At 47.9% G+C, this 24595-nt stretch overlaps 1 protein-coding gene and 1 pseudogene across 1 annotated transcript; both read left to right on the top strand.

The window, feature by feature from the left end:
• Positions 1 to 245: 245 nt before the first annotated feature.
• On the top strand, positions 246 to 1676 carry LOC102484603 (elongation factor 1-alpha 1 pseudogene; annotated as a pseudogene).
• An 18147-nt stretch (positions 1677 to 19823) lies between these two features.
• RPS5 (ribosomal protein S5) lies at positions 19824 to 23840 on the top strand. Its single transcript, XM_006166723.3, has 6 exons — positions 19824 to 19942; positions 20681 to 20789; positions 22617 to 22826; positions 22906 to 23034; positions 23546 to 23644; positions 23722 to 23840. The coding sequence occupies exons 2-6, from the start codon at positions 20682 to 20684 to the stop codon at positions 23788 to 23790; spliced, it is 615 nt and encodes a 204-aa protein (XP_006166785.1). The 5' UTR covers positions 19824 to 19942; position 20681; the 3' UTR covers positions 23791 to 23840.
• The last annotated feature ends 755 nt before the right edge of the window (positions 23841 to 24595 follow it).

The raw sequence follows: 24595 nt of genomic DNA, 5'->3' as shown, positions 1-24595 counted from the left end.
GCTGGGTGTGTGTGCGTGCATGCCCAAGATCCCAAGAGGAGAATGGAGAAGGGACTGTGGCATGGCTCCCCCCCCCCAGGGGGTGATTTCTCACTTTCTGTCTCTCCCTGTCTTTCTGGCAAGCACATGCACCCTATACCAGTAAAGTCAATAGCAGCTGTAAATAGTCTTTTCTGATGCTACCCCTTCATCTTTTCTTGGAACATGGGAAAAGGGATTAGAAGTGTGGCTTTTTTGCAACGGGTTTGCCACCAGAACACAGGTGTTGTGAAAACCACCACTAAATCAAAGCCAAAATGGGAAAGGAGAAGACTCACATCAACATCGTTGTCATTGGACACGTAGATTCTGGCAAGTCCACCACTTCTGGCCATCTGATTGACAAATGTGGTGGGATCGACAAAAGAACCATCTAAAAATTTGAGGAGGCTGCTGAGATGGGAAAGGACTCCTTCAAATACACCTGGGAATGGATAAACTGAAAGCTGAATGTGAGCGTAGTATCACCCTTGATATCTCCCTGTGGAAATTTGAGGCCAGCAAGTATAATGCCCCAAGACACAGAGACTTCATCAAAAACATGATTACAGGCACATCTCAGGCTGACTGTGTTGCCCTTATTGTTGCTGCTGGTGTTGGTGAATTTGAAGCTGGTATCTCCAAGAACAGGCAGACCCGTGAGCATGCCCTTCTGGCTTCACGCTGGGTGTGAAACAACTAATTGTTGTTGTTAACACAATGGACTCTAATGAGCCATCCTACAATCAGAAGAGATACAAGGAAATTGTTGAAGTCAGCACCTACATTAAGAAAATTAGCTACAATTCCGACACAGTAGTGTTTGTGCCAATTTCTGGTTGGAATGGTGACAACATGTTGGAGCCAAGTGCTAGTATGTCATGGTTCAAGGGATAGAAAGTCACCTGTAAGAATGGCAATGCCAGTAGAACTACACTGCTTGAAGCTATGAATTACATCCTGCCACCAACTCGTCCAACTGATAAGCCCTTGCATCTGCTCCTCCAGGAGTGTACAAAATTGGTGGTATTGGCACTGTCCCTGTTGGCCGAGTGAAAACTGGCGTGCTCAAACCTGGTATGGTGGTCACCTTTGCACTAGTCAATATGACAACTGAAGTCAAGTCGGTTTAAATGCCCCATGAAGCTCTGAGTGAAGCTCTTCCTGGGGACAACGTGGGTTTCAAAGTCAAGAACGTGTCTGTCAAAGATGTTCAACGTGGCAATGTTGCTGGTGACAGCAAAAATGACCCACCAGTGGAAGCAGCTGGCTTCACTGCTCAGGTGATTATCCTGAACCATCCAGGCCAAATCAGTGCTGGCTATGCCCCTGTACTGGATTGTCACACAGCTCACATTGCTTGCAAGTTTGCTGAGCTGAAAACAAAGATTGATTGCAGTTCTGGTCAAAAGCTGGAAGATGACCCTAAATTTTTAAAATCAGGTGATAGTGCCATTGTCGATATGGTTCCCAGCAAGCCCATGTGTGTTGAGAGCTTCTTTGACTATCCTCCTCTGGGTCATTTTGCTGTTTGTGATATGAGACAGACAGTTGCTGTAGGTGTCATCAAAGCCGTGGACAAGAAGGCTGCTGAAGCTGGCAAGATCACCAAGTCTGCCCAGAAAGCTCAGAAGGCTGAATGAATATCCCTAATTCCCGCCACCCCAGTATTAATCAGTGGTAAAAGAACAGTCTCAGAACTGTTTGACTCCATTGGCCATTTACGTTTAATGGTAAAAGACTGGTTAATGATAACAATGCATCGTAAAACCTTCAGAAGGAAAGGAAAATGTTTTGTGGACCGTTTCAGTTTTTTTGTATGTGTGGCAGTTTTAAGTTATTAGTTTTTAAAATCAGTACTTTTTAATGAAAACAACTTGACCAAAAATCTGTCACAGAATTTTGAGACCCATTAAAACAAAGTTCAATGAGGGGAGAAAAAAAAATAGCGTGACCACTGGCCTAGAGATTCTTTGCATTCTCTCTCCCCGCTTTCTTGGTATAACTCAAGACCTCCTTTGTCCCTCAGAGTGTACAACTTTCAGTAGAGTGACCTTTTTTTTTTTTTTTTTTGAGGGGGGCGGGGGGAGAGGTTTTTGGTACAGGGCATGTGTGCTCGCCAGAGGGAGACAGACAGAAAGCGAGAAATCACCCCCTGGGGGGATGGCCACGCTGCAATCCCTTCTCCTCCATTCTCCTCTTGGGATCTTGGGCACGTACGCACATGCACCCAGCATGAGTTTAAGCTACTGGGTCCGGGACTCGAACTGCAGTCAACTACATGGGAGTTCAGCGACATAGCCATTACACTAACTGCTGGTCCCCAGATTGGCCTTTCTTAAAGGAGCAGCTTGTGTGGTCCCCATGTGCACGGTATAAGCTAAATGTCTGTGTGCCTTTTCCTTTTCCTCTGTGTCGGTGGCTTTTCAGTGAACCTTAGGGCGATTTTCATGGCCCTGTAGATTTGGCATGGTGAGCAGGATAAACCAAAGCTGCCCTGCTCTTCCAGAAGTCACAGCCAAGAGAACTCAGGACCTGACAATTTGGCAAAAATGGGAAGAACTTCTTAGTGTTCCAATTGATAGTAAAAATCACCGTTTAATTTATTTTCTAAATTATTAATGGGGAAAAAAGTACTTGCATGAAATAGTCTCCCCTGGGTATAGTGATCATAGTGGACTTTTTGGTCTTCTTTGAGAGGTTTTTGGCTTAGGGTTCTTGCACCCTCTTGAGAGAGAGAGACAGAGGCAGTACACAATCACCCTCCAGGGGGAATGGCCACACTACAGTCCCTTCTCCATTCTCTTCCTGGGATCTGGGGCATGCATGCACAGGAGCCTGGCATGATTCTGAAGCCCACTCCAACTGCAGTCATTCAGGTCAGAGTCCAGCTATGTAGCCATTGCACCATCTGCTGGTCCCCATAGTGTTTTTCTGGCATAAGTATCTGTTTTTTTCTCTCCCTAGAAATGGTCTCCATTTCTGTGTCATATGTCCTAAGGAGGGCAGAACACAGGCCTAGTGATACAGGAACACAGGGGTGCAGGATTGCTCAGTCCCACACTTGCAGAGACATGGGTTCCTGTCCCACGCTCAGGAAAAATTAGTCACGGACACAGAAGAGTAGTTACGGTAAAGCTGGGCATTTATTAAAGGGAAGGGAAGGAAAAACAGAATTTCCAAGAAGAAAGAAGTCCAGAAAATGAGTTGCCAAGGAAGAACTGTGGCAAGGAGTTTTTATTTGGGTCAAGAAGGGCTTTATCTGGACTTGTTCAAGGTGGGGCTTGTGCACATATTCCCCTCCTGGTGGAGGACACATACTGGGTCGGTCCAATTATTTTACTAATTTTGAAGTGGGTATGGAAGGTCAGGAGATTCTTTATCTAGAAGCTTTTGGCCATGGGAACCAATATCTTATCCTCTCCCTGGAAGGTGGTGGGGCCTGGAAAAAGCCTTTGTTCTGGGTCAAGATCAGGCTGCCTAGGTCAGTCACTGGGCCACTTCCACAAGAGGCCTCTCAAACAGCAAGCAGCAGAGCTGCTTTGTCTCCATCTCAAAACTTAGCCATGTTGTAATTCCATTTTGGGCCCATACCCTAATTATATTTTTAGGGCCCCTGTCTCCTACACCTCACTAGAAGTCATGAAACCCATTGTTCAAGCTGGACCCCACAGGCTGGCATATTTTGCAGTTCTCATCAGGCCATCACCTATCTGCGGGTCCTCTGCAAAGACTGGATGAGGTTCTTCTGTCCTCTTATCTTTGAGAGCTTGATTTGTGACCTAATGGGAGTCCTCTCTTGATCCCCAATATCTCAGAGCGTGATTTACAAGTGACCAGCCTAAAAAGGCTGGGAACACAAACCATGTGAGATTTCTCGGAACACAATTTTTTTTTCTTTTTTTGGAGAGTTTTTTTTTTTTGCTACAGGGCGTGTGCGCTCGCCAGACAGAGAGAGACAGAGAGACAGAAAGTGAGAAATCACCCCCCAGGGGGGATGGTGAGCGTGATTTACAAGTGACCAGCCTAAAAAGGCTGGGAACACAAACCATGTGAGATTTCTCGGAACACAATTTTTTTTTCTTTTTTTGGAGAGTTTTTTTTTTTTGCTACAGGGCGTGTGCGCTCGCCAGACAGAGAGAGACAGAGAGACAGAAAGTGAGAAATCACCCCCCAGAGGGGATGGTCACGCCGCAATCCCTTCCCCTCCATTCTCCTCTCGGGATCTTGGGCACGCACACACACACGCCCAGCGTGAGTTTTAAGCTACCGGGTCCAGGATGCGAACCGCGGTTGACTACGTGGGAGGCCAGCGACATAGCCATTATGCTAACTGCTGGTCCCCCAGAGCACAATTTTTGTACCAAATGTGTCAAGCTCTCAATAATTTGTCCCATCCATAAGGGGTGGTTTCGTCTGTTCTTTGTTAACTGGTTAGTGTTAGGAACTACCTGTGTCAACAAGAGCCTTTTGTTTCCATAGTCCCTTTGTGGGAGTGAGTTTTGGGGGATCATTGAGGACATTCCCTAGTCTATGCCCCCCTTGGGAAGTCTTTGCTCTTCATGAAGAGGCTTTTGAATTAGGTCATTACTGTTACTAAAATAAGTAAACCTTTGGAAATTGTTCAGAGTACCCTCTATCGGCAACCCTCTTCTTCTCTTCTCCCATAAACAACCTGTTGCCTACTTTCTATCTAGGAGATGTACAGGGTCTTGGGCCTTATGTGGAAATGACCTACTGAGTTTGAGACCTTGAAGTCTAGCTGGTCTAAACATAGGTTTGGCACATGGTGTACCTGACAAGGTTTTTCTGTTCTTTTGCCTATCTCTGGAAGTAATATGGATCTTGTTTTGTTAGTTCAGTTATAATTTGGTTTAAATTCTATTCTGTATTCATGATAAAAGTGTGTGTATGTGGGGGGGGGGGAAGCTGCGCACCAGCAAGTCTGTTGAGGCTATTTTTCAATTTTTCATGAGTCTCTTACTATTGCCATCTTAGGCTCAGAGAGCAAACAATTACAAAGGCCACAATTGGCTCCCCTTCAAAAACCTCACCTTCAAAACCATACTCTGATTGGCCCCTTCCCATAGCAAATCGGTGAGCTTAGAAACCCTCAGATTTGCATATCCAGGCACCTCATGATTGGTCCACAGAGCAACCAATCATAACCCACCTTTTACTATCCTTCATTCAACCAATCACGGCCCACCAATGTGTATATAACCACGATTCCTGGCCCATAATCGCCAGACGACCTGGAAGACCCTGAAGAGCTGTGACACCGTGCCATCTCCAGACGACCCTGAGGTGTGATGCTGCGTCATCTCCGGATGACCCCGAGCTGTGACGCTGCGTCATCTCTGGATGACCCTGAACACTGTGTCATCTCCAAGCTGCCTACAATAAAGAGACAACCCTGAAGAGACACTGCGTCATCTCCGTGCTGTGACAGTGCGCCGTTCGTCCCATCTCTTGCTCCTTCAATCAGGAAACCTGTTCGACTGTCCTGCGGGCCAGGACACGTGTGCGGATAGCCTTATCTGTAGGAGAGAAGAGGCGATCAAAGCTATATTCAGAGGGACCAGCAATTGGCATAATTACTATGTCGCTGGACTCCCATGTAGTTGAATGTGGTTCAAGTCCTGGACCCAGTGGCTTAAACTCACACCAGGTGCATGTGTGTGCATGCCCAAGATCCCAAGAGAATGGAGAAGGGACTGTGGTATGGGGTGATTTCCTGTTTTCTGTCTCTCTCTTCCTGGCAAGCATACGTGCCCTATAGAAAAAAAAAAACCTGTACTCAGAAAGAAACATGTTCACTGAGGGGGAAAAAAAGATGTTTGCTGTTTGCCTGGCTAAAAACTAATGATGATAGATATGAAAAGAATTTTCTTAAAGAGTCCTTGTAGATAAGTCAGCCTAATTAGAAATTAATATGCCGTCCATCCATTTTTTTTTTGAGAGATTTTTGCTATAGGGTGCGTGCGCTCGCCAGACAGACAGAGAGAGACATAGAGACAGAAAGCGAGAAATCACCCCCCAGGGGGGATGGTCATGCCACAATCCCTTCTCCTCCATTCTCCTCTCGGGATCTTGGGCACGCACGCACACGCCGGCGTGAATTCTAAGCCACCGGGTCCGGGACGTGACCCACGGTTGACTATGTGGGAGTCCAGCGACATAGCCATTACGTTAACTGCTGGTTCCCCCCGTCCATCCATTTTTGAAGCCTGTTTCTTGGATCTTATTTTTCATGGCCATGTTTCAGTTGACTGAACCCTTTTCCTTGCACCTCTCACTAACTGCAATTAGCTCTTTAGGACTTTTTTATAATGTGTTTTCTCTCCAGTCCGGAGCTCTGCACTTTTGCTTTAAACTCATTGATCACTTTGGGTTTGGGGCTTTTGGGGTACCATATGTTAAGTCTATACAGTGAGTGGACATTTGATCTTTGGTTGTGTGATTACAGTACGAAATCGGCTTTCTTTACTTTTTGTTTTCTTTATATGGTTTCCTTAGGAAAAAGTTTTTTTCGTTTTGTGTTTTTGTTTTTTGGAGAGATTTTTGCTACAGGGTGCATGCGCTCACCAGAGAGAGAGAGACAGACAGAAAGCGAGAAATCACCCCCTGGGGGGGATGGCCACACTGCAATCCCTTCTCCGCCTGGGATTTTGGGCATGCACGCACACACACCCAGCGTGAGTTTAAGCCACCAGGTCCAGGACTCCAACTGTGGTCGACCACATGGGAGTCCAGTGACTTAGCCATTACGTTAACTGCTGGTCCCATATATAGTTTTTTTTGATAAATTTGAAATTGTATCTCTGAACTTCCAGGATTAAAATGGAAAGATTGGACCATACTAACACTGCAACAAGAGAGAGATTAATTACTTGAGACTGAATTGGTGAAATAGTGTAGGGACATGTTCAGAGAGAGCCCTTAAAGGTGTGGGGACATGCTCTGAGCACACACCGCCTGTCCCTTTGGGCTATGGCAGAACCTTGCAACGTGTTCTTTCCTTTGCCATCCAGAGCAAAGGGTAGAAATTGCTAAGGGCTTTCCAACAGACACATCTGATGGAATTCAGGAAACATCTTGACCCAAATTAGCAAAGTCCAATCCCTGCTCTGCGTCTGTGAGATTCTTTAGCCTTCTCTGGGGATGGTGGTGCCCTCTTTATGGCGAGATTCTTTACTCTTATGTTTCTTCCCCACACCTGCAGCTAGGCTTCTCCCCATTAGAAAAGATTAGAGGGATTTCTCCTTGATGGAATTATGGCCAAGGGATACACCTGGCCCAGTATGTCTAAGCCCTTAATATTTGTTACCTACTTCTTATTGTCTGTAATACATCAACATATCTATGGAATATCATGAAATACACATATGTAGTGCCACTTTGCTCTATAAATAAAGGCGCCCAGTTTGTCTGGTGGCAAAAGTTGTTCGGACTACCTAGGCTCAGGCTGCCTGTGTCTGCTGCTACTCCATCTCTCTAGCTTTCTTTCCATTTCCCCTTAGATTGACCCAAGCCTGGGGCAGGTACCGGCAAAATAGAACTTTTTTAGTTTTGACTAAAACATTACTGATTTTGTTCTATGTTTTGTTTTGCAGATTTAAGGATTTTTGTTTTCTTTTGACTTGTTGCTAGGTTCAGCAACTTGTTAATGTTTTGTCTTTTTAAATTAAAACATAAACTTTTCTTTCTTTCTGACTCCTGGAACTGGAGAATATTGGTGAGCATTAGTATTTTGTGACAGTATGGTTGTTCATTTAAGTTCAATAATACGTGTTGCCTTGCATCAGAAATTGGAAACGCTCATTATTGCCAGGGCTTTAACTGGCATGTCATATCTGAAGGTATAACCAGAAAACTAAGGAACTAAGGTTGATCTCAAGAAAGTCAAAAGAAACCCTTGAAAGGGTACCACAAGCAGTTCTACCTGGCAGGTAAGTAAAGAATGTCACTTCCTGACAGGCCCCAAGACTTCCAAGTACTGGTACTTAAAGGCACGGTCAGAGGATGGATTCCTGACTTGGCTCTATAGCCTTGGGAGTCTAATCTGAAGTTCCTTATAAAAGGTTCTGGCAAAGCCAACTAAGTCAATTAGTATTCTTATTAGGCTTTGTATAAATAACAAACCAAATTAAGACTAAACTTATTTTCTGCAAATAAGTTAGTTTTACTATGCTTTTCTTTGGTAAAAGGTGGAATGGAAAGAGAAAAAAATGTTTCCCAAGAAAACTACAGTGCACTTGCTACTAGATTTTAGCTTTGAACATGTTTGTTTTTTGAGTTTTTAGTAGCTACCTACTGTTTGGACAGAATCCTAACCTTTTTTCTAGCTTTAAGATTGTTTGTTTGTTTGTTTTGAGAGGTTTTCGCTATAGGGTGCATGTGCTCGCCAGAAAGACAGAGAGACAGAAAGCGAGAAATCACCCCCCAGGGGAGATGGCCACGCCACAATCCCTTCTCTTCCATTCTCCTCTCGGGATCTTGGGCATGTACACACACACACCCAGCATGAGTTTAAGCCACCGGGTCCAGGACTCGAACCACGGTCAACTACATGGGAGTTCAGCGACATAGCCATTATGCCAACTGCTGGTCCCAAGTCTTTCTTTTTTTTTTTTAAGAATTACTTTATTTAACTCCATTTAATTATTTTAATTTGACCAGAAAGGGACAGAGTGAGAGATAGAAAGGGAAAGCAAGAACAAAAGCTGCCAGGTCCAGGACCCAAACCATGGATAGCCATGTGGGAGTCCAGCACTCTTAACCACCATATTACCTGCTGGCCCCCTGGCTTTAAGTCTTAAGCAAATTTTTCTTAACATTTAAAAATTTTGATTCATTAAAGCTAAAACTGCTTTTCTTGAAATTTTACACTCAGATGATGGTGAATTAGATAGACTCCCCAAATCACCACAATAAATGATGTATAGACAATGACTGGAAATGCAAAGTACAGACCAGAACTACAGGGTGCATGCGCTCACCAGAGAGAGAGAGACAGACAGAAAGCGAGAAATCACCCCCTGGGGGGGATGGCCACACTGCAATCCCTTCTCCGCCTGGGATTTTGGGCATGCACGCACACACACCCAGCGTGAGTTTAAGCCACCAGGTCCAGGACTCCAACTGTGGTCGACCACATGGGAGTCCAGTGACATAGCCATTACGTTAACTGCTGGTCCCATATATAGTTTTTTTTGATAAATTTGAAATTGTATCTCTGAACTTCCAGGATTAAAATGGAAAGATTGGACCATACTAACACTGCAACAAGAGAGAGATTAATTACTTGAGACTGAATTGGTGAAATAGTGTAGGGACATGTTCAGAGAGAGCCCTTAAAGGTGTGGGGACATGCTCTGAGCACACACCGCCTGTCCCTTTGGGCTATGGCAGAACCTTGCAACGTGTTCTTTCCTTTGCCATCCAGAGCAAAGGGTAGAAATTGCTAAGGGCTTTCCAACAGACACATCTGATGGAATTCAGGAAACATCTTGACCCAAATTAGCAAAGTCCAATCCCTGCTCTGCGTCTGTGAGATTCTTTAGCCTTCTCTGGGGATGGTGGTGCCCTCTTTATGGCGAGATTCTTTACTCTTATGTTTCTTCCCCACACCTGCAGCTAGGCTTCTCCCCATTAGAAAAGATTAGAGGGATTTCTCCTTGATGGAATTATGGCCAAGGGATACACCTGGCCCAGTATGTCTAAGCCCTTAATATTTGTTACCTACTTCTTATTGTCTGTAATACATCAACATATCTATGGAATATCATGAAATACACATATGTAGTGCCACTTTGCTCTATAAATAAAGGCGCCCAGTTTGTCTGGTGGCAAAAGTTGTTCGGACTACCTAGGCTCAGGCTGCCTGTGTCTGCTGCTACTCCATCTCTCTAGCTTTCTTTCCATTTCCCCTTAGATTGACCCAAGCCTGGGGCAGGTACCGGCAAAATAGAACTTTTTTAGTTTTGACTAAAACATTACTGATTTTGTTCTATGTTTTGTTTTGCAGATTTAAGGATTTTTGTTTTCTTTTGACTTGTTGCTAGGTTCAGCAACTTGTTAATGTTTTGTCTTTTTAAATTAAAACATAAACTTTTCTTTCTTTCTGACTCCTGGAACTGGAGAATATTGGTGAGCATTAGTATTTTGTGACAGTATGGTTGTTCATTTAAGTTCAATAATACGTGTTGCCTTGCATCAGAAATTGGAAACGCTCATTATTGCCAGGGCTTTAACTGGCATGTCATATCTGAAGGTATAACCAGAAAACTAAGGAACTAAGGTTGATCTCAAGAAAGTCAAAAGAAACCCTTGAAAGGGTACCACAAACAGTTCTACCTGGCAGGTAAGTAAAGAATGTCACTTCCTGACAGGCCCCAAGACTTCCAAGTACTGGTACTTAAAGGCACGGTCAGAGGATGGATTCCTGACTTGGCTCTATAGCCTTGGGAGTCTAATCTGAAGTTCCTTATAAAAGGTTCTGGCAAAGCCAACTAAGTCAATTAGTATTCTTATTAGGCTTTGTATAAATAACAAACCAAATTAAGACTAAACTTATTTTCTGCAAATAAGTTAGTTTTACTATGCTTTTCTTTGGTAAAAGGTGGAATGGAAAGAGAAAAAAATGTTTCCCAAGAAAACTACAGTGCACTTGCTACTAGATTTTAGCTTTGAACATGTTTGTTTTTTGAGTTTTTAGTAGCTACCTACTGTTTGGACAGAATCCTAACCTTTTTTCTAGCTTTAAGATTGTTTGTTTGTTTGTTTTGAGAGGTTTTCGCTATAGGGTGCATGTGCTCGCCAGAAAGACAGAGAGACAGAAAGCGAGAAATCACCCCCCAGGGGAGATGGCCACGCCACAATCCCTTCTCTTCCATTCTCCTCTCGGGATCTTGGGCATGTACACACACACACCCAGCATGAGTTTAAGCCACCGGGTCCAGGACTCGAACCACGGTCAACTACATGGGAGTTCAGCGACATAGCCATTATGCCAACTGCTGGTCCCAAGTCTTTTTTTTTTTTTTTTAAGAATTACTTTATTTAACTCCATTTAATTATTTTAATTTGACCAGAAAGGGACAGAGTGAGAGATAGAAAGGGAAAGCAAGAACAAAAGCTGCCAGGTCCAGGACCCAAACCATGGATAGCCATGTGGGAGTCCAGCACTCTTAACCACCATATTACCTGCTGGCCCCCTGGCTTTAAGTCTTAAGCAAATTTTTCTTAACATTTAAAAATTTTGATTCATTAAAGCTAAAACTGCTTTTCTTGAAATTTTACACTCAGATGATGGTGAATTAGATAGACTCCCCAAATCACCACAATAAATGATGTATAGACAATGACTGGAAATGCAAAGTACAGACCAGAAATGTCTATTGTATCACCTCAGCCTGTTGTTTTCACTGTATTTCATTGGCAAAAACTGTCTAGACCATAAAATAGTTTTGAATTATGTCTTGGCTTGTTAAAGAAGAGTTTACAGGATGACAGTATTTCATGCTACACTTACAAATCTTAGGTAAAATAAAATTCTTCTGGGTAAATAAATAAAGTAGTAAGCTACCTGGCTACTGATGAAAATAGGATGGTGTTGGGGCCAGCAGTTGGCATAATGACTATGTTGCTGGACTCCCATGTAGTTGACTGTGGTTTGAGTCCCAGACCCAGTGACTTAAACTCACTCTGAACACTTGTGCATGTGTGCCCAAGTGTAGCGCAACTGACGACTCCGGAGACGGTCTTCTCTTCAGCACTTTATTTCCCCAGGCTATGTTACAGAAGTTCTTCTCCCTTTCCCTTTCCCCAGGGCCTTATAAAGGGCCCCTAGCCAATCAGATCATTGTCCACGTGCACGGAAGCCAGTCCTCGAAAGAGGATTGGTTGCATGCAGTGTTCCCGTGCTCTCCACGCTCCCCACTGCCCTACTTCCTTAAAGTTGTTTACTGCTTTGAGCGCTCAGCGGGCTTCCGTTGAGCGCCATTTTGAAATAGACGCTGAGGGCGATGGGCGGGGGCGCTCCACACCCAAGATCCCGAGAGGAGAGAGAAGGGATTGCAGCATAGCCATCCTCCCCAGAGGGTGATTTCTCGCTTTGTCTTTTCTGGTGAGCGATCGCACTCTTTAGCAAAAACCTCTCCAAAAAAAAGGATAGTGCTGATGGAAATACCCAACTCTGCAAAAATAATAATGTAATTTATTTCTAAGCAGAATACAAGTGACCTAGGCCCAGAGAAGAGGCAAAACATGCCTTTCTTGGGGTGATCAGGTACAGGGGTTCCTTTTATTTGATTGTGAGAGGGAGAGACAGTTTGGAAGTTAGTGAAGAGCTTTTCCATTAGTCTGGCCCAAAAAGGTGGGACATGGGGGCTTACAGCTTATAGGTGGGTTTTACAGTTTTTTTAAGTTGGTGATTGGAAAAGGAAGGTTGCTGAGATCAGAAAAGAATGTACTTTAACAGAGGTGAGGCTTAATGCATATCAATGCATACTATGCCAGGGACAGGATGTAGGGAGAATTCTGTTACCAAAGGGTCAAAATGGCCTGTTAATGTTTGTGGGTGTGACTCCCTCCAGGCCCTCTAGAAACAATTTTGAAAAATAGGAAGAAGCAGTCAGATTTTTGTCCTCAACCTTGCTGCCTTCTTTGTTGTATATCGTAATTAAATGTGCTTTCAGATTTGGAAACATAACGGTGGAAGTTGGTGCAAGCATAATAAAATTGAAAACCTAAATGCAAAATTCTGAGTATTTTTAAATAAACACATACCATTTCCTTCAATCCTGACCTCTGAAACTACGTCCCCATTTAGCAAGAAGCAGCCAAATTGGTCATCCTGGCACTCTAGGAGGAAGGCCGTGCCACTGGACAGGCAGAAATGTTGAGGGCTGGTCCAGTGGGGGCCTGTCACAGGGCTTGTGGCGGGTCTTTGTCTCCCACTTTCACACAGGCCTGCTGCCTTGGTGCACCCTGCAACGTCAGTACCATGGGCAGCACCACAGAAGCACCTTGCCACACCACACCCCTACGATGGGGGTTCCCACATGGGTGTCTTAATGCCCTCAATCTGACAGGTACCTGAGAAACCAGGGTTGCCCTGGAAGCCTGCACCCTTAGGAGCTGTCTGTCTGTCCACCACTCCTCCACCAGGTCCCTTTCCTGAGAGGGGATATCTCCTGGCTCTGTCCTCTATTTCAGGCCTCTTCTGGGGGCCCAGGGCAACTCGCTGAGAATCAACCACAGGTGATGGAGGCTCTGGGCTTGCGTCTTGGCCCAGTGTAGAGTCCTGGTTGGACAATCTGGAAGAGCAGAGGAATTAAGAGATAGACAGTCCCCAGGTGGGGAGAAGGTGCTGGAGGCCATGAAAGCAAACCCCAGAAGTTAAGGCATTCTGGATGGCTTGGTCAAGTTTTCTCAAGAATCTTGAAAGCTATAAAAGGGAAAAGAGGAGCCCGCAGTTGGCACGATGGTTAAGACACTAGATCCCTCATGGCTGGCTGCACATTTAGAGTCCCAAACCCAAAGGCTTGAAAACCACACCAGTATATGTGTGTGCATGCCCAAAATCCTGAGAGGAGACTAGAGAAGGGACTGCAGGGTGGCCATACCCCCTGGGAGGTGATTTCTCATTTTCCATTTTTCCCTCTCCCTCTCTCTGTCTCTCTCTGATGAGCACACATGCCCCATAGCAAAAAGATAGAGAGACAGAGAGAGAACAAAATGAACAGAAGAGACAGACAAAGGGAATTTCAGCAGGAGCTGAGATGGTTGGCAGTCACTTTCCTGCCTCTCTGGGCCAGCCCCCCCTCCACTGTCTGTCTTAGTACTTGACTTGTCCTCTCACCTGCTGACTATGGCCTCTGCTGTCTTCTGACCCATCCTTCTCATCAGCTGTCCTGGATGTATTTCCAGACTGCCATCAGGAAGCCATGCTCAATACGACTCCTTTGGTGGCTGTTGATCCTAGGACAGGAACTGCTGCTAAGGTCTTGTGTCCAGTGTATGTGCATGGCAGACCCAAGGATGTCCACATCCTAATCCCCAGACCTGTGAATGTTACCTCATATGGCAAAAGGGACTTCGTGAACGTGATAAAGAGCATGAAATGGGGAGATTACCCTGGAATGTCCAGGTGGGCCCTAGTCACAATCAAAATGGTTCTTAAGAGGAAAGCAGGAGGGCCAGCGTCCGTGAAGTGAGGACAGTGCAGACGTCAATAACATGGCCACCAGACAAAGAATGCTGGCAGCCTCTACAAACCGACTTTCCAGTGAGAAACGACTTCTCCCCCAGAGCCTCCATACTGAATGCAGCTCTGCTACCGCCTGCTACTTCAGCCCCTAAGACTCATTTTGGAATTCTCTAAACACGGTAACAGGTATAAGGTTCCTTTCTGGGGTGATGAAACTTCTGGAACTGGGCAGTGGTGATGGTTGCATGCCTTTGAATACATTAAAACACACTGAATTGCACACATTAGTTTTGTAGTATGCAATTAGTATCCCCATTTAAAAGTTATGATAAAGTGAAGGCTTCCTGGAGAAGGTACAGTTAAAGCAAGACTGAGGAAGGAAGTGAGCCATGAGGTTCTCTGGGATGGAGTGGGTCGGGTGAGGAAGCAGCAGATGCAAAGGGGTAACAGCACATAGGAAGAGGATGGTGGGTGACGGGGCCTGGCAGGCCCACAGTACAGACTATGTTTCCCCACGAGTAACTTAAGGGTGCCTGGGGGGTTCAGGAGGGGGGATGAAGTCCAGCTTAGGTTCCCACAGGCTCCCCTGTCTGCCATTGGGAGAATGGACATTTTCCTCAGGAGTTTGGACTCAGTCTGGGAGCTTCACATGTCCCAACCCAAGTCAGAGCCTCTTCCCCCAAAACCCTTCTTCCCTGACTCCATGGCAGGGGTCCAACCAAAAACCCAGCAGCCATCCTTGCCTCCATCCCTGACCCCATCCAGCCTGGGGAGTGGGGTGGTCACTTAGCAAAGCTTTGTCTATCCACCAGCCTTCCAGTTCCACCCTACCCTCTACCCTCTACCCTGAGGCTGCCAAGCTGAGACACAGGGTGAAAGGGTGTGGATAGACCACAGGGAAAGTATTTCTAGCCTTTTTTTTTTTTGGAGAGTTTTTTGCTATAGGGCGTGTGCACTCGCCAGACAGACAGAGAGAGAGACAAAAAGAGAGGCAGAAAGTGAGAAATCACCCCCTAGGGGGGGATGGTCACGACGCAATCCCTTCTCTGGGATCTTGGGCACGCACGCACACGCGCCCAGCGTGAGTTTTAAGCCACCGGGATATGAACTGCGGTCGACTTACGTGGGAGTCCAGCGACATAGCCATTACGCTAACTGCTGGTTCCCAGGGAAAGTATTTCTGAAATTCAACCTAGCATGTCCGCCTCTGGGTGCAACCTGCACACATCCTATGGCCAAAATCTTAAAAACAAAAAATCAGAGGGCACCGCATTATTGTCACACACCTTAGTGACTCCCTTGTCCTAACAGCTGGGCCAGGTTATCATTTATAGAGTAGCAAACTACCACACTACCTTGTTACCATGCTCATGACCATGAGAGAGAGAGAGAGAGATCAACTCTATACTAACTGGAACCTCAGCTCAGGTAGTTCCGACAGCTAGACTGTTGAGCCTGGCACAGTGTGCTCCAGAAATACACAAAAACACAACGAATTGCACCCATTGTGGTATGTGATTAGTATACTAATCTGCTGAATCGACAACCCTTTTTTTGGGGGAGAGGTTTTGCTATAGGGCACATGTGCTTGCCAGAAAGAGAAAAAAAGAGAGGCAGAAAGCAAGAAATCACCCCCCAGGGGGGATGGCCACGCCACAATCCCTTCTCTTCCATTCTCCTCTCAGGATCTTGGGCAGGCACGCACACAAGCCCAGCGTGAATTTAAGCCACTGGGTCCGGGATTCAAACCGTGGTCGACTACATGGGAGTTCAATGACAGCCATTACATCAACTGCTGGTACTGGACAACCTTTTTTGTTGTTTGTTTGTTTAATGTTTTCATAGGGCATGTGACCTCAATGGAGACAGAGGAAAAGTGAGAAATCACTCTCCAAGGGGGATGACCACACTACAATCTCTTCTCCATTTTCCTTTTGGGATTTTGGACACCCACAGCCAGGCTTGATTTTCAAGCTGCTGGGTCTGGGACTCAAACTGCCATCAGCCATGTGGAAGTCCAGCACCTGAACCATCATGCCACCTGCTAGCACCATGGACAACCTATTTTAAAGATTAACTGAGGGGCTGACAGTTCTGGTGGTTGAAGGTGCTAAACTCCACATGGCCAACTGTAGTTCAAGTAACAGACCTCATAGCTTGTTTTCTCACTTTCACTTTCTCTCTCTTGCTCAGTCCCTCCCTGGTCAAATTAAAATAAGTAAATAGGAAGGAACCAGCAGTTAGCGTAATGGCTATGTCGCTGGACTCCCAGGTAGTTGACCGCAGTTCGCGTCCCGGACCCGGTGGCTTAAAACTCACACTGGGCGCGTGTGCGTGAGTGCCCAAGATCCTGAGAGGAGAATGGAGGAGAAGGGATTGCGGCGTGACCATCCCCCCTGGGGGGTGATTTCTAGCTTTCTGTCTCTATGTCTCTCTCTCTGTTGGGCGAGTGCACGCCCCCTATAGCGAAAATCTCTCCAAAAAAAAAAAAAAGTAAATAAATGAAGTTTAAAAAAAGAATGATTATTTTTTTAAATAAAAGGGGGGGGGGATGGCCATGCTGCAATCCCTTCTCTTCCATTCTCCTTGCAGGATCTTGGGCACGAACGCACACACACCTGGCATGAGTTTAAGCCACTGGGTCTGGAACTCGAACTGCGGTCGACTACATGGGAGTCCAGCGACACAGTCATTATACCAACTTCTGGTCCCAAAATAAATAATTCTAAAAAAACCCCCAAAAAACCCCAAAAACTGATGGGACCAGCAGGTAGTATGGTAGTTAAAGGCATAGAACTTCCAGATGGCTGACAGTGATTCGATTCCTGAATCTTGCAGCTTGCTTTCTTTTTCTCTCTCTCTCTCTGTCCTTATCTGGCAAAATAAAATAAAATAAATAAATGAATAAAGTGAATAAAATACTTCTGTTAAAAAAGATTAACTGAAGGCAAGAGTGGCTGGGTGATTTGCCCATGGCAGTAGCCAGACAGAAGCAAGTATGGACACAGGTTCCATTAAGACCTGTTGGGCTGTGCAGTCCGGGTGGCCCTCACTTGTCAGCCCCCTGTGGGACACCACGGGCCACAACCATTAGGGGAGGTGGACCTACAGTATAGCCGCCATCTTAGAGGCAAGGGCCCTGCTTTCCTGGGCCCAGAGGAAGGGTCTGATTCCAAATGCACAGCCACTGAGACATTCATGGGAATGTCCAGGGGATGGAGCTGAGTCAGAACTTTACAAATGAACTGGAGCAGCTGCCAGTAGACCCTGTGCTGTCAAGTGACACACGGCTTGGTTCATCTACTCCTCACTCCAGTTAAGAAAAGCAGTGGCACCCATTTTACAATGGGGTTCAGAGACAGGAGCCTCAATGTCAGCAAGGGCAAAATCCCTGGCCCTTGGAACTCACAAATTATAGTGCCTGGTCACTGCAGGGCTTTACATGCAGGCCCTGAGAGAGACTGGGGCTCACCAACTCCTCACTGTGGGTGTGCATGTCACTGTTACTCCCACCTCACAGACAGGGGAACAGGAGCCATGGCAGGAAAGACACACATCCAGGCTGAGGACACACAGCTGGACTTCGGCCACTGCCAAGCCTCAGTCAGTGCTCCCCCTCATTCCACCCCAGCCCTGACAAGGGCTGGCCACAAGAGATTTGCGGCCTCTGGAGGTCTCTGCTGGCCTGGTCACGGCAATGCTTTTGAAACAGGCATGACTCCATCTTGGAGAAGCGACTCCAGAAGTGGGGAATGAAGCAGAAATGACTCCATTTTGGAGGACGCCTCCAAATGTTAAATATAAACTGTTAAATTTCTATTACTAAAAACTTTAATTCTCTTTCTTTACCTAAGAGTAAATAGTGATTAACATTCCTATTGTCCTTAAAACCCCACTCCTCCTGGTTGCCTTAAGATGGTGGTGTGGTGGTTAAGGGCGCTGGACTCCCACAAGGCCAACTGTGGTTCTAGTCCCAGACCTGGAGGTTTGCTTTCTCACTTTCTCTCTCTTGTGCTCTCTCTCTCTCTGTGTGTCACTCTCTGGTCAAATTTAAATAAATAAAATAAATAAAGTTAAAAAAATTTTAAAAATAGTCCAGTCTCTGGGCCTTGCCCAGAGCCAATAGAGACTGAGAGTCCATTGTGTTTGCGTAGACATGGAACATACCCTTAGGGATGGTTAACCTGCTTACCAGCTTGTTTTGCCTCTGTGAGGTGCCTCTGCTTGCTTTCAAACTGTAAAGCCCTAACCTCTATCCTTTCAAGCCCACTGCCCTTTGTCCCTGTGAATCCTCATGTCATCCGGGACACAATTATGCATTTTTGGCCTATATAAGCTCCTTCCTCCTTTCACTCAGGGCTATGGGGTTTTATGCCCCCGGCTTAATCAATAAACTCCAGTAAATTTGGCTATGTCTAGATGTCCTCTTATTTCTCACTGAGTACACTAAAACACTCTCATGAGCTCAGGACAGTCCAAGAGGGCTGATGGTGGGGAGCCCTCAGCAGTCTCCGACTTTGTGCAGGGGAAGCTTCAATCAAGTGCCAAAGCTAGCACCTGCTGGGTGTGCCTGAGGGCTGAGGGGGGACCTGGGATCCAGAGGGGGTAGGGCCACCTGGGTCAAGTAGGTGCACTCCTCAGGGTCAGGCTTCCAGGGGCTCTGCCTTGGTAGGCCTCCTCTAGGCAGTGGGCAGGGGTCACTGGCTGGCCCCTGCTTGCCACACTGGGTACTTGCGGTCACTGGGCAAAGCGACCTTCACCCTACGCCAAACGTGAGGGCTGCCCCCAAAGCCACCTGCTGGACACGGCCTCGTGGCCGCTCAGCACCGGTTGTCCGCCGGGCTTCCTGCCCACTCCCGCTCAGGGGGTAAACTGAGACCTCACACCAGGCCAGGTCCTCCCAGAGGGCCCGGGGTCGGTCCTGGGCTAGAGCTGAGCTGCTCACCGAGGCTCTTCCGGGAGCAGCAGAGAGGGAGGCCAATCGCCTCCATCTAACGGCTTATCTCTCTTGCTTCTGGCTCTCGGGGGTGTCAAACAGGTTCCAAGTGGCGGCCCTTACAGCCAGGTCCGCAAACTCGAGGCTCCTGCCCGTTCCCTCAGCCAGCAAAGGCAGGGCAGAAAGAGGAGGGCGGATCGAGAGGACCTGTGGGAGGCCCTTTCCGGGGACCGCAGGGAACCTGCGCGTGCAGACCCACTCCACACAACTGGCCGCATAGCACGCGTGCTGCGAGGCAGCCTTGACCGCGGCGAGGAACAGCGGGGGATTTACCTGGCTACCCGGCTTAAAGCCGGCGGGGAATGGCGCGCGAGGTCAGCCTCTGAACCCGGGGGGAGCTCGGGCCCGACTTCTGCCCTAAGTAGACATGGCAGTCTTGGCCTCAAGGAGATTTCTGCGCTTGTGCAGGGAGCGCAAGACCGGGCAAATACTGCATATCGGACTTCCGCCAGACACGCTTTGGGTTCCGGAACCATAAGTGCGCATGCGCGCCGTCGTACGCGGACGCTTGGCACGAAAGATCGCTTTACATCCTCGCTCCGGATTGGTCTGTGCGCACTCCATGTCCTTTTACGCACACGTCGTCACCACTGACCCGGAAGTTTTAGCCTCTGCTAAAAGCGTTGGACCGCGCGGAGCGGCCTCTTCCTGTCAGTGCCAGGGCGGCGCGTGGTACACGCGGGACGGTATAGTCACCCCGGCTTTACGTTTAGGTGAGGCCGCTGAGCGGTCGGGCGTCCGCCCGGAAGGTGCGGGAGGGACAGTCCGAGGTCTTCCGCGGGACTGTGGGCAGGCCCTGGGCCTTCGGCCTTCCCTCGTTGGGTCTTGCTTTTCTCGCTCGGCAAAGAGGACGCAGGAACCAGGAGTGGGGAAGTTAATTTTGGTTTCTTGCTGTAGTCCAGCCTCCCGCCGCGGTTCCGGGTTGGGGTAGGGGCGTTGGACTGTGCAGCTGTACAATTAAGTGGGAAGCTTTCTTAGTTACGCTCTTTTAAGATATGTGGTGCGCTTGGCCCTGTACACGTTTTCGGTCTTTATAGCAGCCCCTGATGTTAGTGTCGGTGAATAGAAGCTTTAACCTTGGTTATGCAGCGGAAGTCATTCAATAACCTTAATTATAGGCTTCCCAGCTCACAGATGGGGAAACTGAGCCCAGAGCAGGTTAAAAAAAATAGCACGGCTGTAACTTGAAGACGGTATTGGGGCTTTGGCTCCACCTGCCCAGCGGTTAAAGGTTAGGCCGTGCAGCCGCCAGGTCTTGGGCCTAGGTCTCCTCAGTGGAAAACATGCTTCTTGCTGGTAGCTGAGCGAGTTGCCTAAGGTTCAAAAAAAACGTTTACATCCTTCCTTGGTCCTTTATGACTTCCCAGTTCACAGGATGGGGCCCGCTTCAGAGTGGGGTGGGTGTGTCTGAGCTTCACAGGTGGGGCCTTGACAGTTTCTTCTGTCTCCAGGATGACCGAGTGGGAGACAGCCACACCAGCTGTGGCAGAGACCCCTGACATCAAGCTCTTTGGGAAGTGGAGCACCGACGATGTGCAGATCAATGACATCTCTCTGCAGGTGAGGTGGACACGGTTTGTCCTGGCAAGGGGTTGGGGGCAAATGTGATTTCTTCCAGGTGGGGACACTTGATTTCTTCCAGGTGGGGACACAGGTTTCACGTTAAGAACTGAAGTCAAACAAGTGAAGAAGGGATTTCTGAACCACTAAACACACCTTTTTCCACTTTCCTGTTCTGTGTAAACTTGATGGCAAGTTATTTGTTTACTTATTTATTTAAAGATAGAGTTACGGGACTGGCAGGTGACATGGTGGTTAAGGGCGCTGGACTCCCATATGGCTGCCCAGGGTTCAAGTCCTGGACCTGGCGGCTCATTTTCTCACTCTCTCGCTTTCACTCTGTCCTCTCTTGTCAAAGTAAAATAAATAAAATAAACAAGTAAAATTAAAAAATAATTCTTTAAAAAAAAAAAAGACAGAGTCTTGTTATGTCGTTCTCCTTCCTCAGGCTCTCAGGTAAGTGTGACTACAGACACACACCATCACACATCTCAAGATTCGAACTTTACCCTTCTGTGTGGCCTCAGCCTGCCAAATAGCAGTGTCAAGCAGTGCATGCTACCAGGCCTGGACCATGGTTGCTACAGTTCTCATCGGAATTGGATTCCTTCTGAGGAAATAATGTCACATCCCATTTACGTTTTGTGTTTTAGCGGCAAACTGTAGAGCTTAAGACTCGCTGTAGGTGTGGCATGTGTATGGTAATCTAGGACAGCCATTGAGACTGTTCTTTCCCCAACTGAATTGTCTTGGCCTCCTTGCCAAAATATCAATGGGCCATTGATGCATATTCATATTTTGGATGCGCTCTATCTCTCTTTTTTTTTTTTTTTTCTTTTCCCCAATTTCCAGAGGGTATGTGAGCTTGGCAACAGAAAGCACCCCCATCCCCAGTGGCACTTGGTCATGCTGCAGTCCTTTTTCCTCCATTTTCCATCTTACCAGGATCCCAGGTTCACACCACTGGACCTAGAACTCCAAATGCACATGGCCTGTGGGAGCCTGCTCCCTGTGCACAGCACTCACTGCACCACAAGGTCTGCCCCCGCTTTCCATTTTATTCCACCGATATCTGTCTGCACTTATGCCAGTCCCATACTGTTGTTTTTCCCTGCGCATAGCATGCCTGAATATGTCTTTTGCTGTGATAGTTTTAAGGTATGAGGCTGACAGGTGGCTTAGAATTGGGACCAGCAGTTGGCGTAATGGCTAGCCAACTGCAGTTTGAGTCCAAGACCCTGTGGCTGGGTCTAGAACTTCAATCAGGTAGTTGGCCATGTTGCTTCTTTACCTACCATGCCTCACTGTTAAAAAACTGAACTCATGTGACCAGGAAGTGGTGTGGTCATTAAGGTGCTAGACTCCCACGTGGTCAACTGTGGTTGGAGTCCCAGACCTGGCAGCTTGATAATCATGCTGGGCACATGTGTGTATGTCTGCCCAAAATCCTGAGGGGAAAATGGAAGAGAAGGTACTGTGACATGGCCATCCCCCTTGGAATGGTTTCTCACTTTCACTCACTGTCTCTCTCTTTGATAAGCACATGCATCCTATGGCAAAAACTTTTATAAAAAAAAAATGTGGGCTCAGGCTCTGATCTCCTAAACTTCCCACCTCTTCCCTCCCATTACAAAAGAAATATCTTTTATTTACTTGGTAAAGTCACTTGCTTAGGTTTTGTTTTTCATGGGGCTGGTGAAGCTCACATCCAAGTCCCCTGGGGAGGCACTTGGGTCTGCAGGTCACTGGAGTGAGTGCACAACTCCTCCAAGCCTTGGCTGGGTCTCACCCTGGTCACCACGATTGTTCTTCATCCTCCCGCCCCAGGATTACATCGCAGTGAAGGAGAAGTATGCCAAGTACCTGCCCCACAGTGCAGGGCGATATGCTGCCAAGCGCTTTCGCAAGGCACAGTGCCCCATCGTGGAGCGCCTCACCAACTCCATGATGATGCATGGGCGCAACAACGGCAAGAAGCTCATGACTGTACGCATCGTCAAGCACGCCTTTGAGATCATCCACCTGCTCACGGGCGAGGTATGACTGGCAGGCAGGGGCAGGACAGGGTAGAGGAGCCAGGGCCAGAGGTCAGGTGCGTGACCCTCTCCTCTCCTAGAACCCTCTGCAGGTCCTGGTGAATGCCATCATCAACAGTGGTCCCCGGGAAGACTCCACACGCATCGGGAGAGCTGGGACAGTGAGGCGGCAGGCTGTGGATGTGTCCCCACTGCGGCGTGTGAATCAGGTGGGCTTGGAACTGGAGAGAGACAGGATGGGGCAGCACCAGGAATAGGTGGAGTCTTGCCTAGGGCTGGAAAACTCATCCCTGTCTGCATGTTTTACTTGGAACATCACTTCCTCCAGGAAGCTTTCTCGGATTCCCACCCCATGCTGGGCAGATCCCATCTCTGAGCCCTCTCTTAGGTCACATCTGGCTGAACTCTGGTTTCGTTCCTGTGTGTATATGTGTCTGTGTGTACACACTTTAAGGAGGATGGTGTATATCCATCATCACCCCAAGGAATTTAACAGCATAGAATGTTGAATCCATCCCTGTTCTGTGGGTGCCTCTATTCCTTCACTGCCCGCTCAGGGGCCCAGGGCCAGAGCATACATTGTACCTACCTTCAGCCCACGGATCTGGACGCAAGCTCTCGTGGCTATTTGTCTGATCTGGCATGACAATGTGGTAGCCAATAGCTGGGGTCCTGGAGGGCTGCTATCTTGCCATCTTAGCCTGACCTCGTGTCCCCCAGGCCATCTGGCTGCTGTGTACAGGCGCCCGTGAAGCTGCTTTCCGAAACATCAAGACCATCGCCGAGTGCCTGGCAGATGAACTCATCAATGCTGCCAAGGTGGGTGGGGTTGCTGGGGGTCTCAGTTGAGTGTTTGGGGTCCTCCGGCTCAGCGCTGACCCTCTGTCTCCTTGCAGGGATCCTCCAACTCCTATGCCATCAAGAAGAAGGATGAGCTGGAGCGTGTGGCCAAGTCCAACCGCTGATCCCACTGCTGCCCAATAAACCTGCCAGCCTCGGGTGGCCATCACCTGTGCCTGTGTCTGTCCTCGGTGGTCCCTTCACCTGTGCCTGTCCTGGGGGGTACTTGCTGTGAGGCAACATGGCCTGTGGGGATCTGGATTCACTGGGAAGCATGCTGACCAGCCCTGGCTCTCCGAGGCTAGCAGCCACGTGCAGTGCAGAGGCCCAGGTTCCCCACCCACCCACCTACCCACCCAGTAATACCGTCAGTGACAACCTGGGTTGTGTCAGCCTCTGTGGGCCTGCTGAAGGGATTGGGTTCTCCTAGAGGCCTGGCTGGCAGCATGCTGTCCTGGAAGCAGCTCCCAGTAGAGGATACAGAGGCCACGGCTGTTCCTGGGCTCCAAAGGCCCACCCTGTCATGGCCTGGCCACATGCTAGCCAGGCTACTGCTGAGCCATTGGTGGTTGCTGGTGTACCACACCCTGCAGGGCAGCACCACTAGGACATCCAGCCTCCCCTCCCTCCACCTGCAGCCACTAGGCTGCTGCGGATAGGTTTGGGTACAACCAGAAACCACAAGCTGGTGGCCCGCATGTGACAGGCTAATGTTTCAGGCCTCAGAGTGATTTGTGACCCTAGTCCTGTGCTGTCACTGACATCCTGCCACTGTCCTAGTGGGGCTGGCTGGGAGGTGGGGCGGGCGGTTGGACGAGTCTGGCGGGTGGCACCCTACCCCGGGAGGGGCGGTTAGACACCATCTGCAAGTAGGCCGCAGATGGGCCAGAACAGCAGGGAGCAGCCACCGGCCGGAGCGAGGCGGCGGCA

This window comes from Tupaia chinensis, unplaced genomic scaffold (assembly GCF_000334495.1).
Source record: "Tupaia chinensis unplaced genomic scaffold, TupChi_1.0 Scaffold144336_1, whole genome shotgun sequence".
Taxonomy (NCBI): domain Eukaryota; kingdom Metazoa; phylum Chordata; class Mammalia; order Scandentia; family Tupaiidae; genus Tupaia; species Tupaia belangeri.
Note: the sequence above shows the minus strand (reverse complement) of the source record. Positions and strands in the feature narration are given on the sequence as shown.

Coding starts and splice junctions, on each gene's coding strand:
- RPS5 (XM_006166723.3), top strand. CDS start 20,682: ATGACCGAGTGGGAGACAGCCACACCAGCTGTGGCAGAGACCCCTGAC. Junction 20,790..22,616: donor TCAATGACATCTCTCTGCAG/GTGAGGTGGACA, acceptor CTCCCGCCCCAG/GATTACATCGCAGTGAAGGA. Junction 22,827..22,905: donor TCCACCTGCTCACGGGCGAG/GTATGACTGGCA, acceptor CTCCTCTCCTAG/AACCCTCTGCAGGTCCTGGT.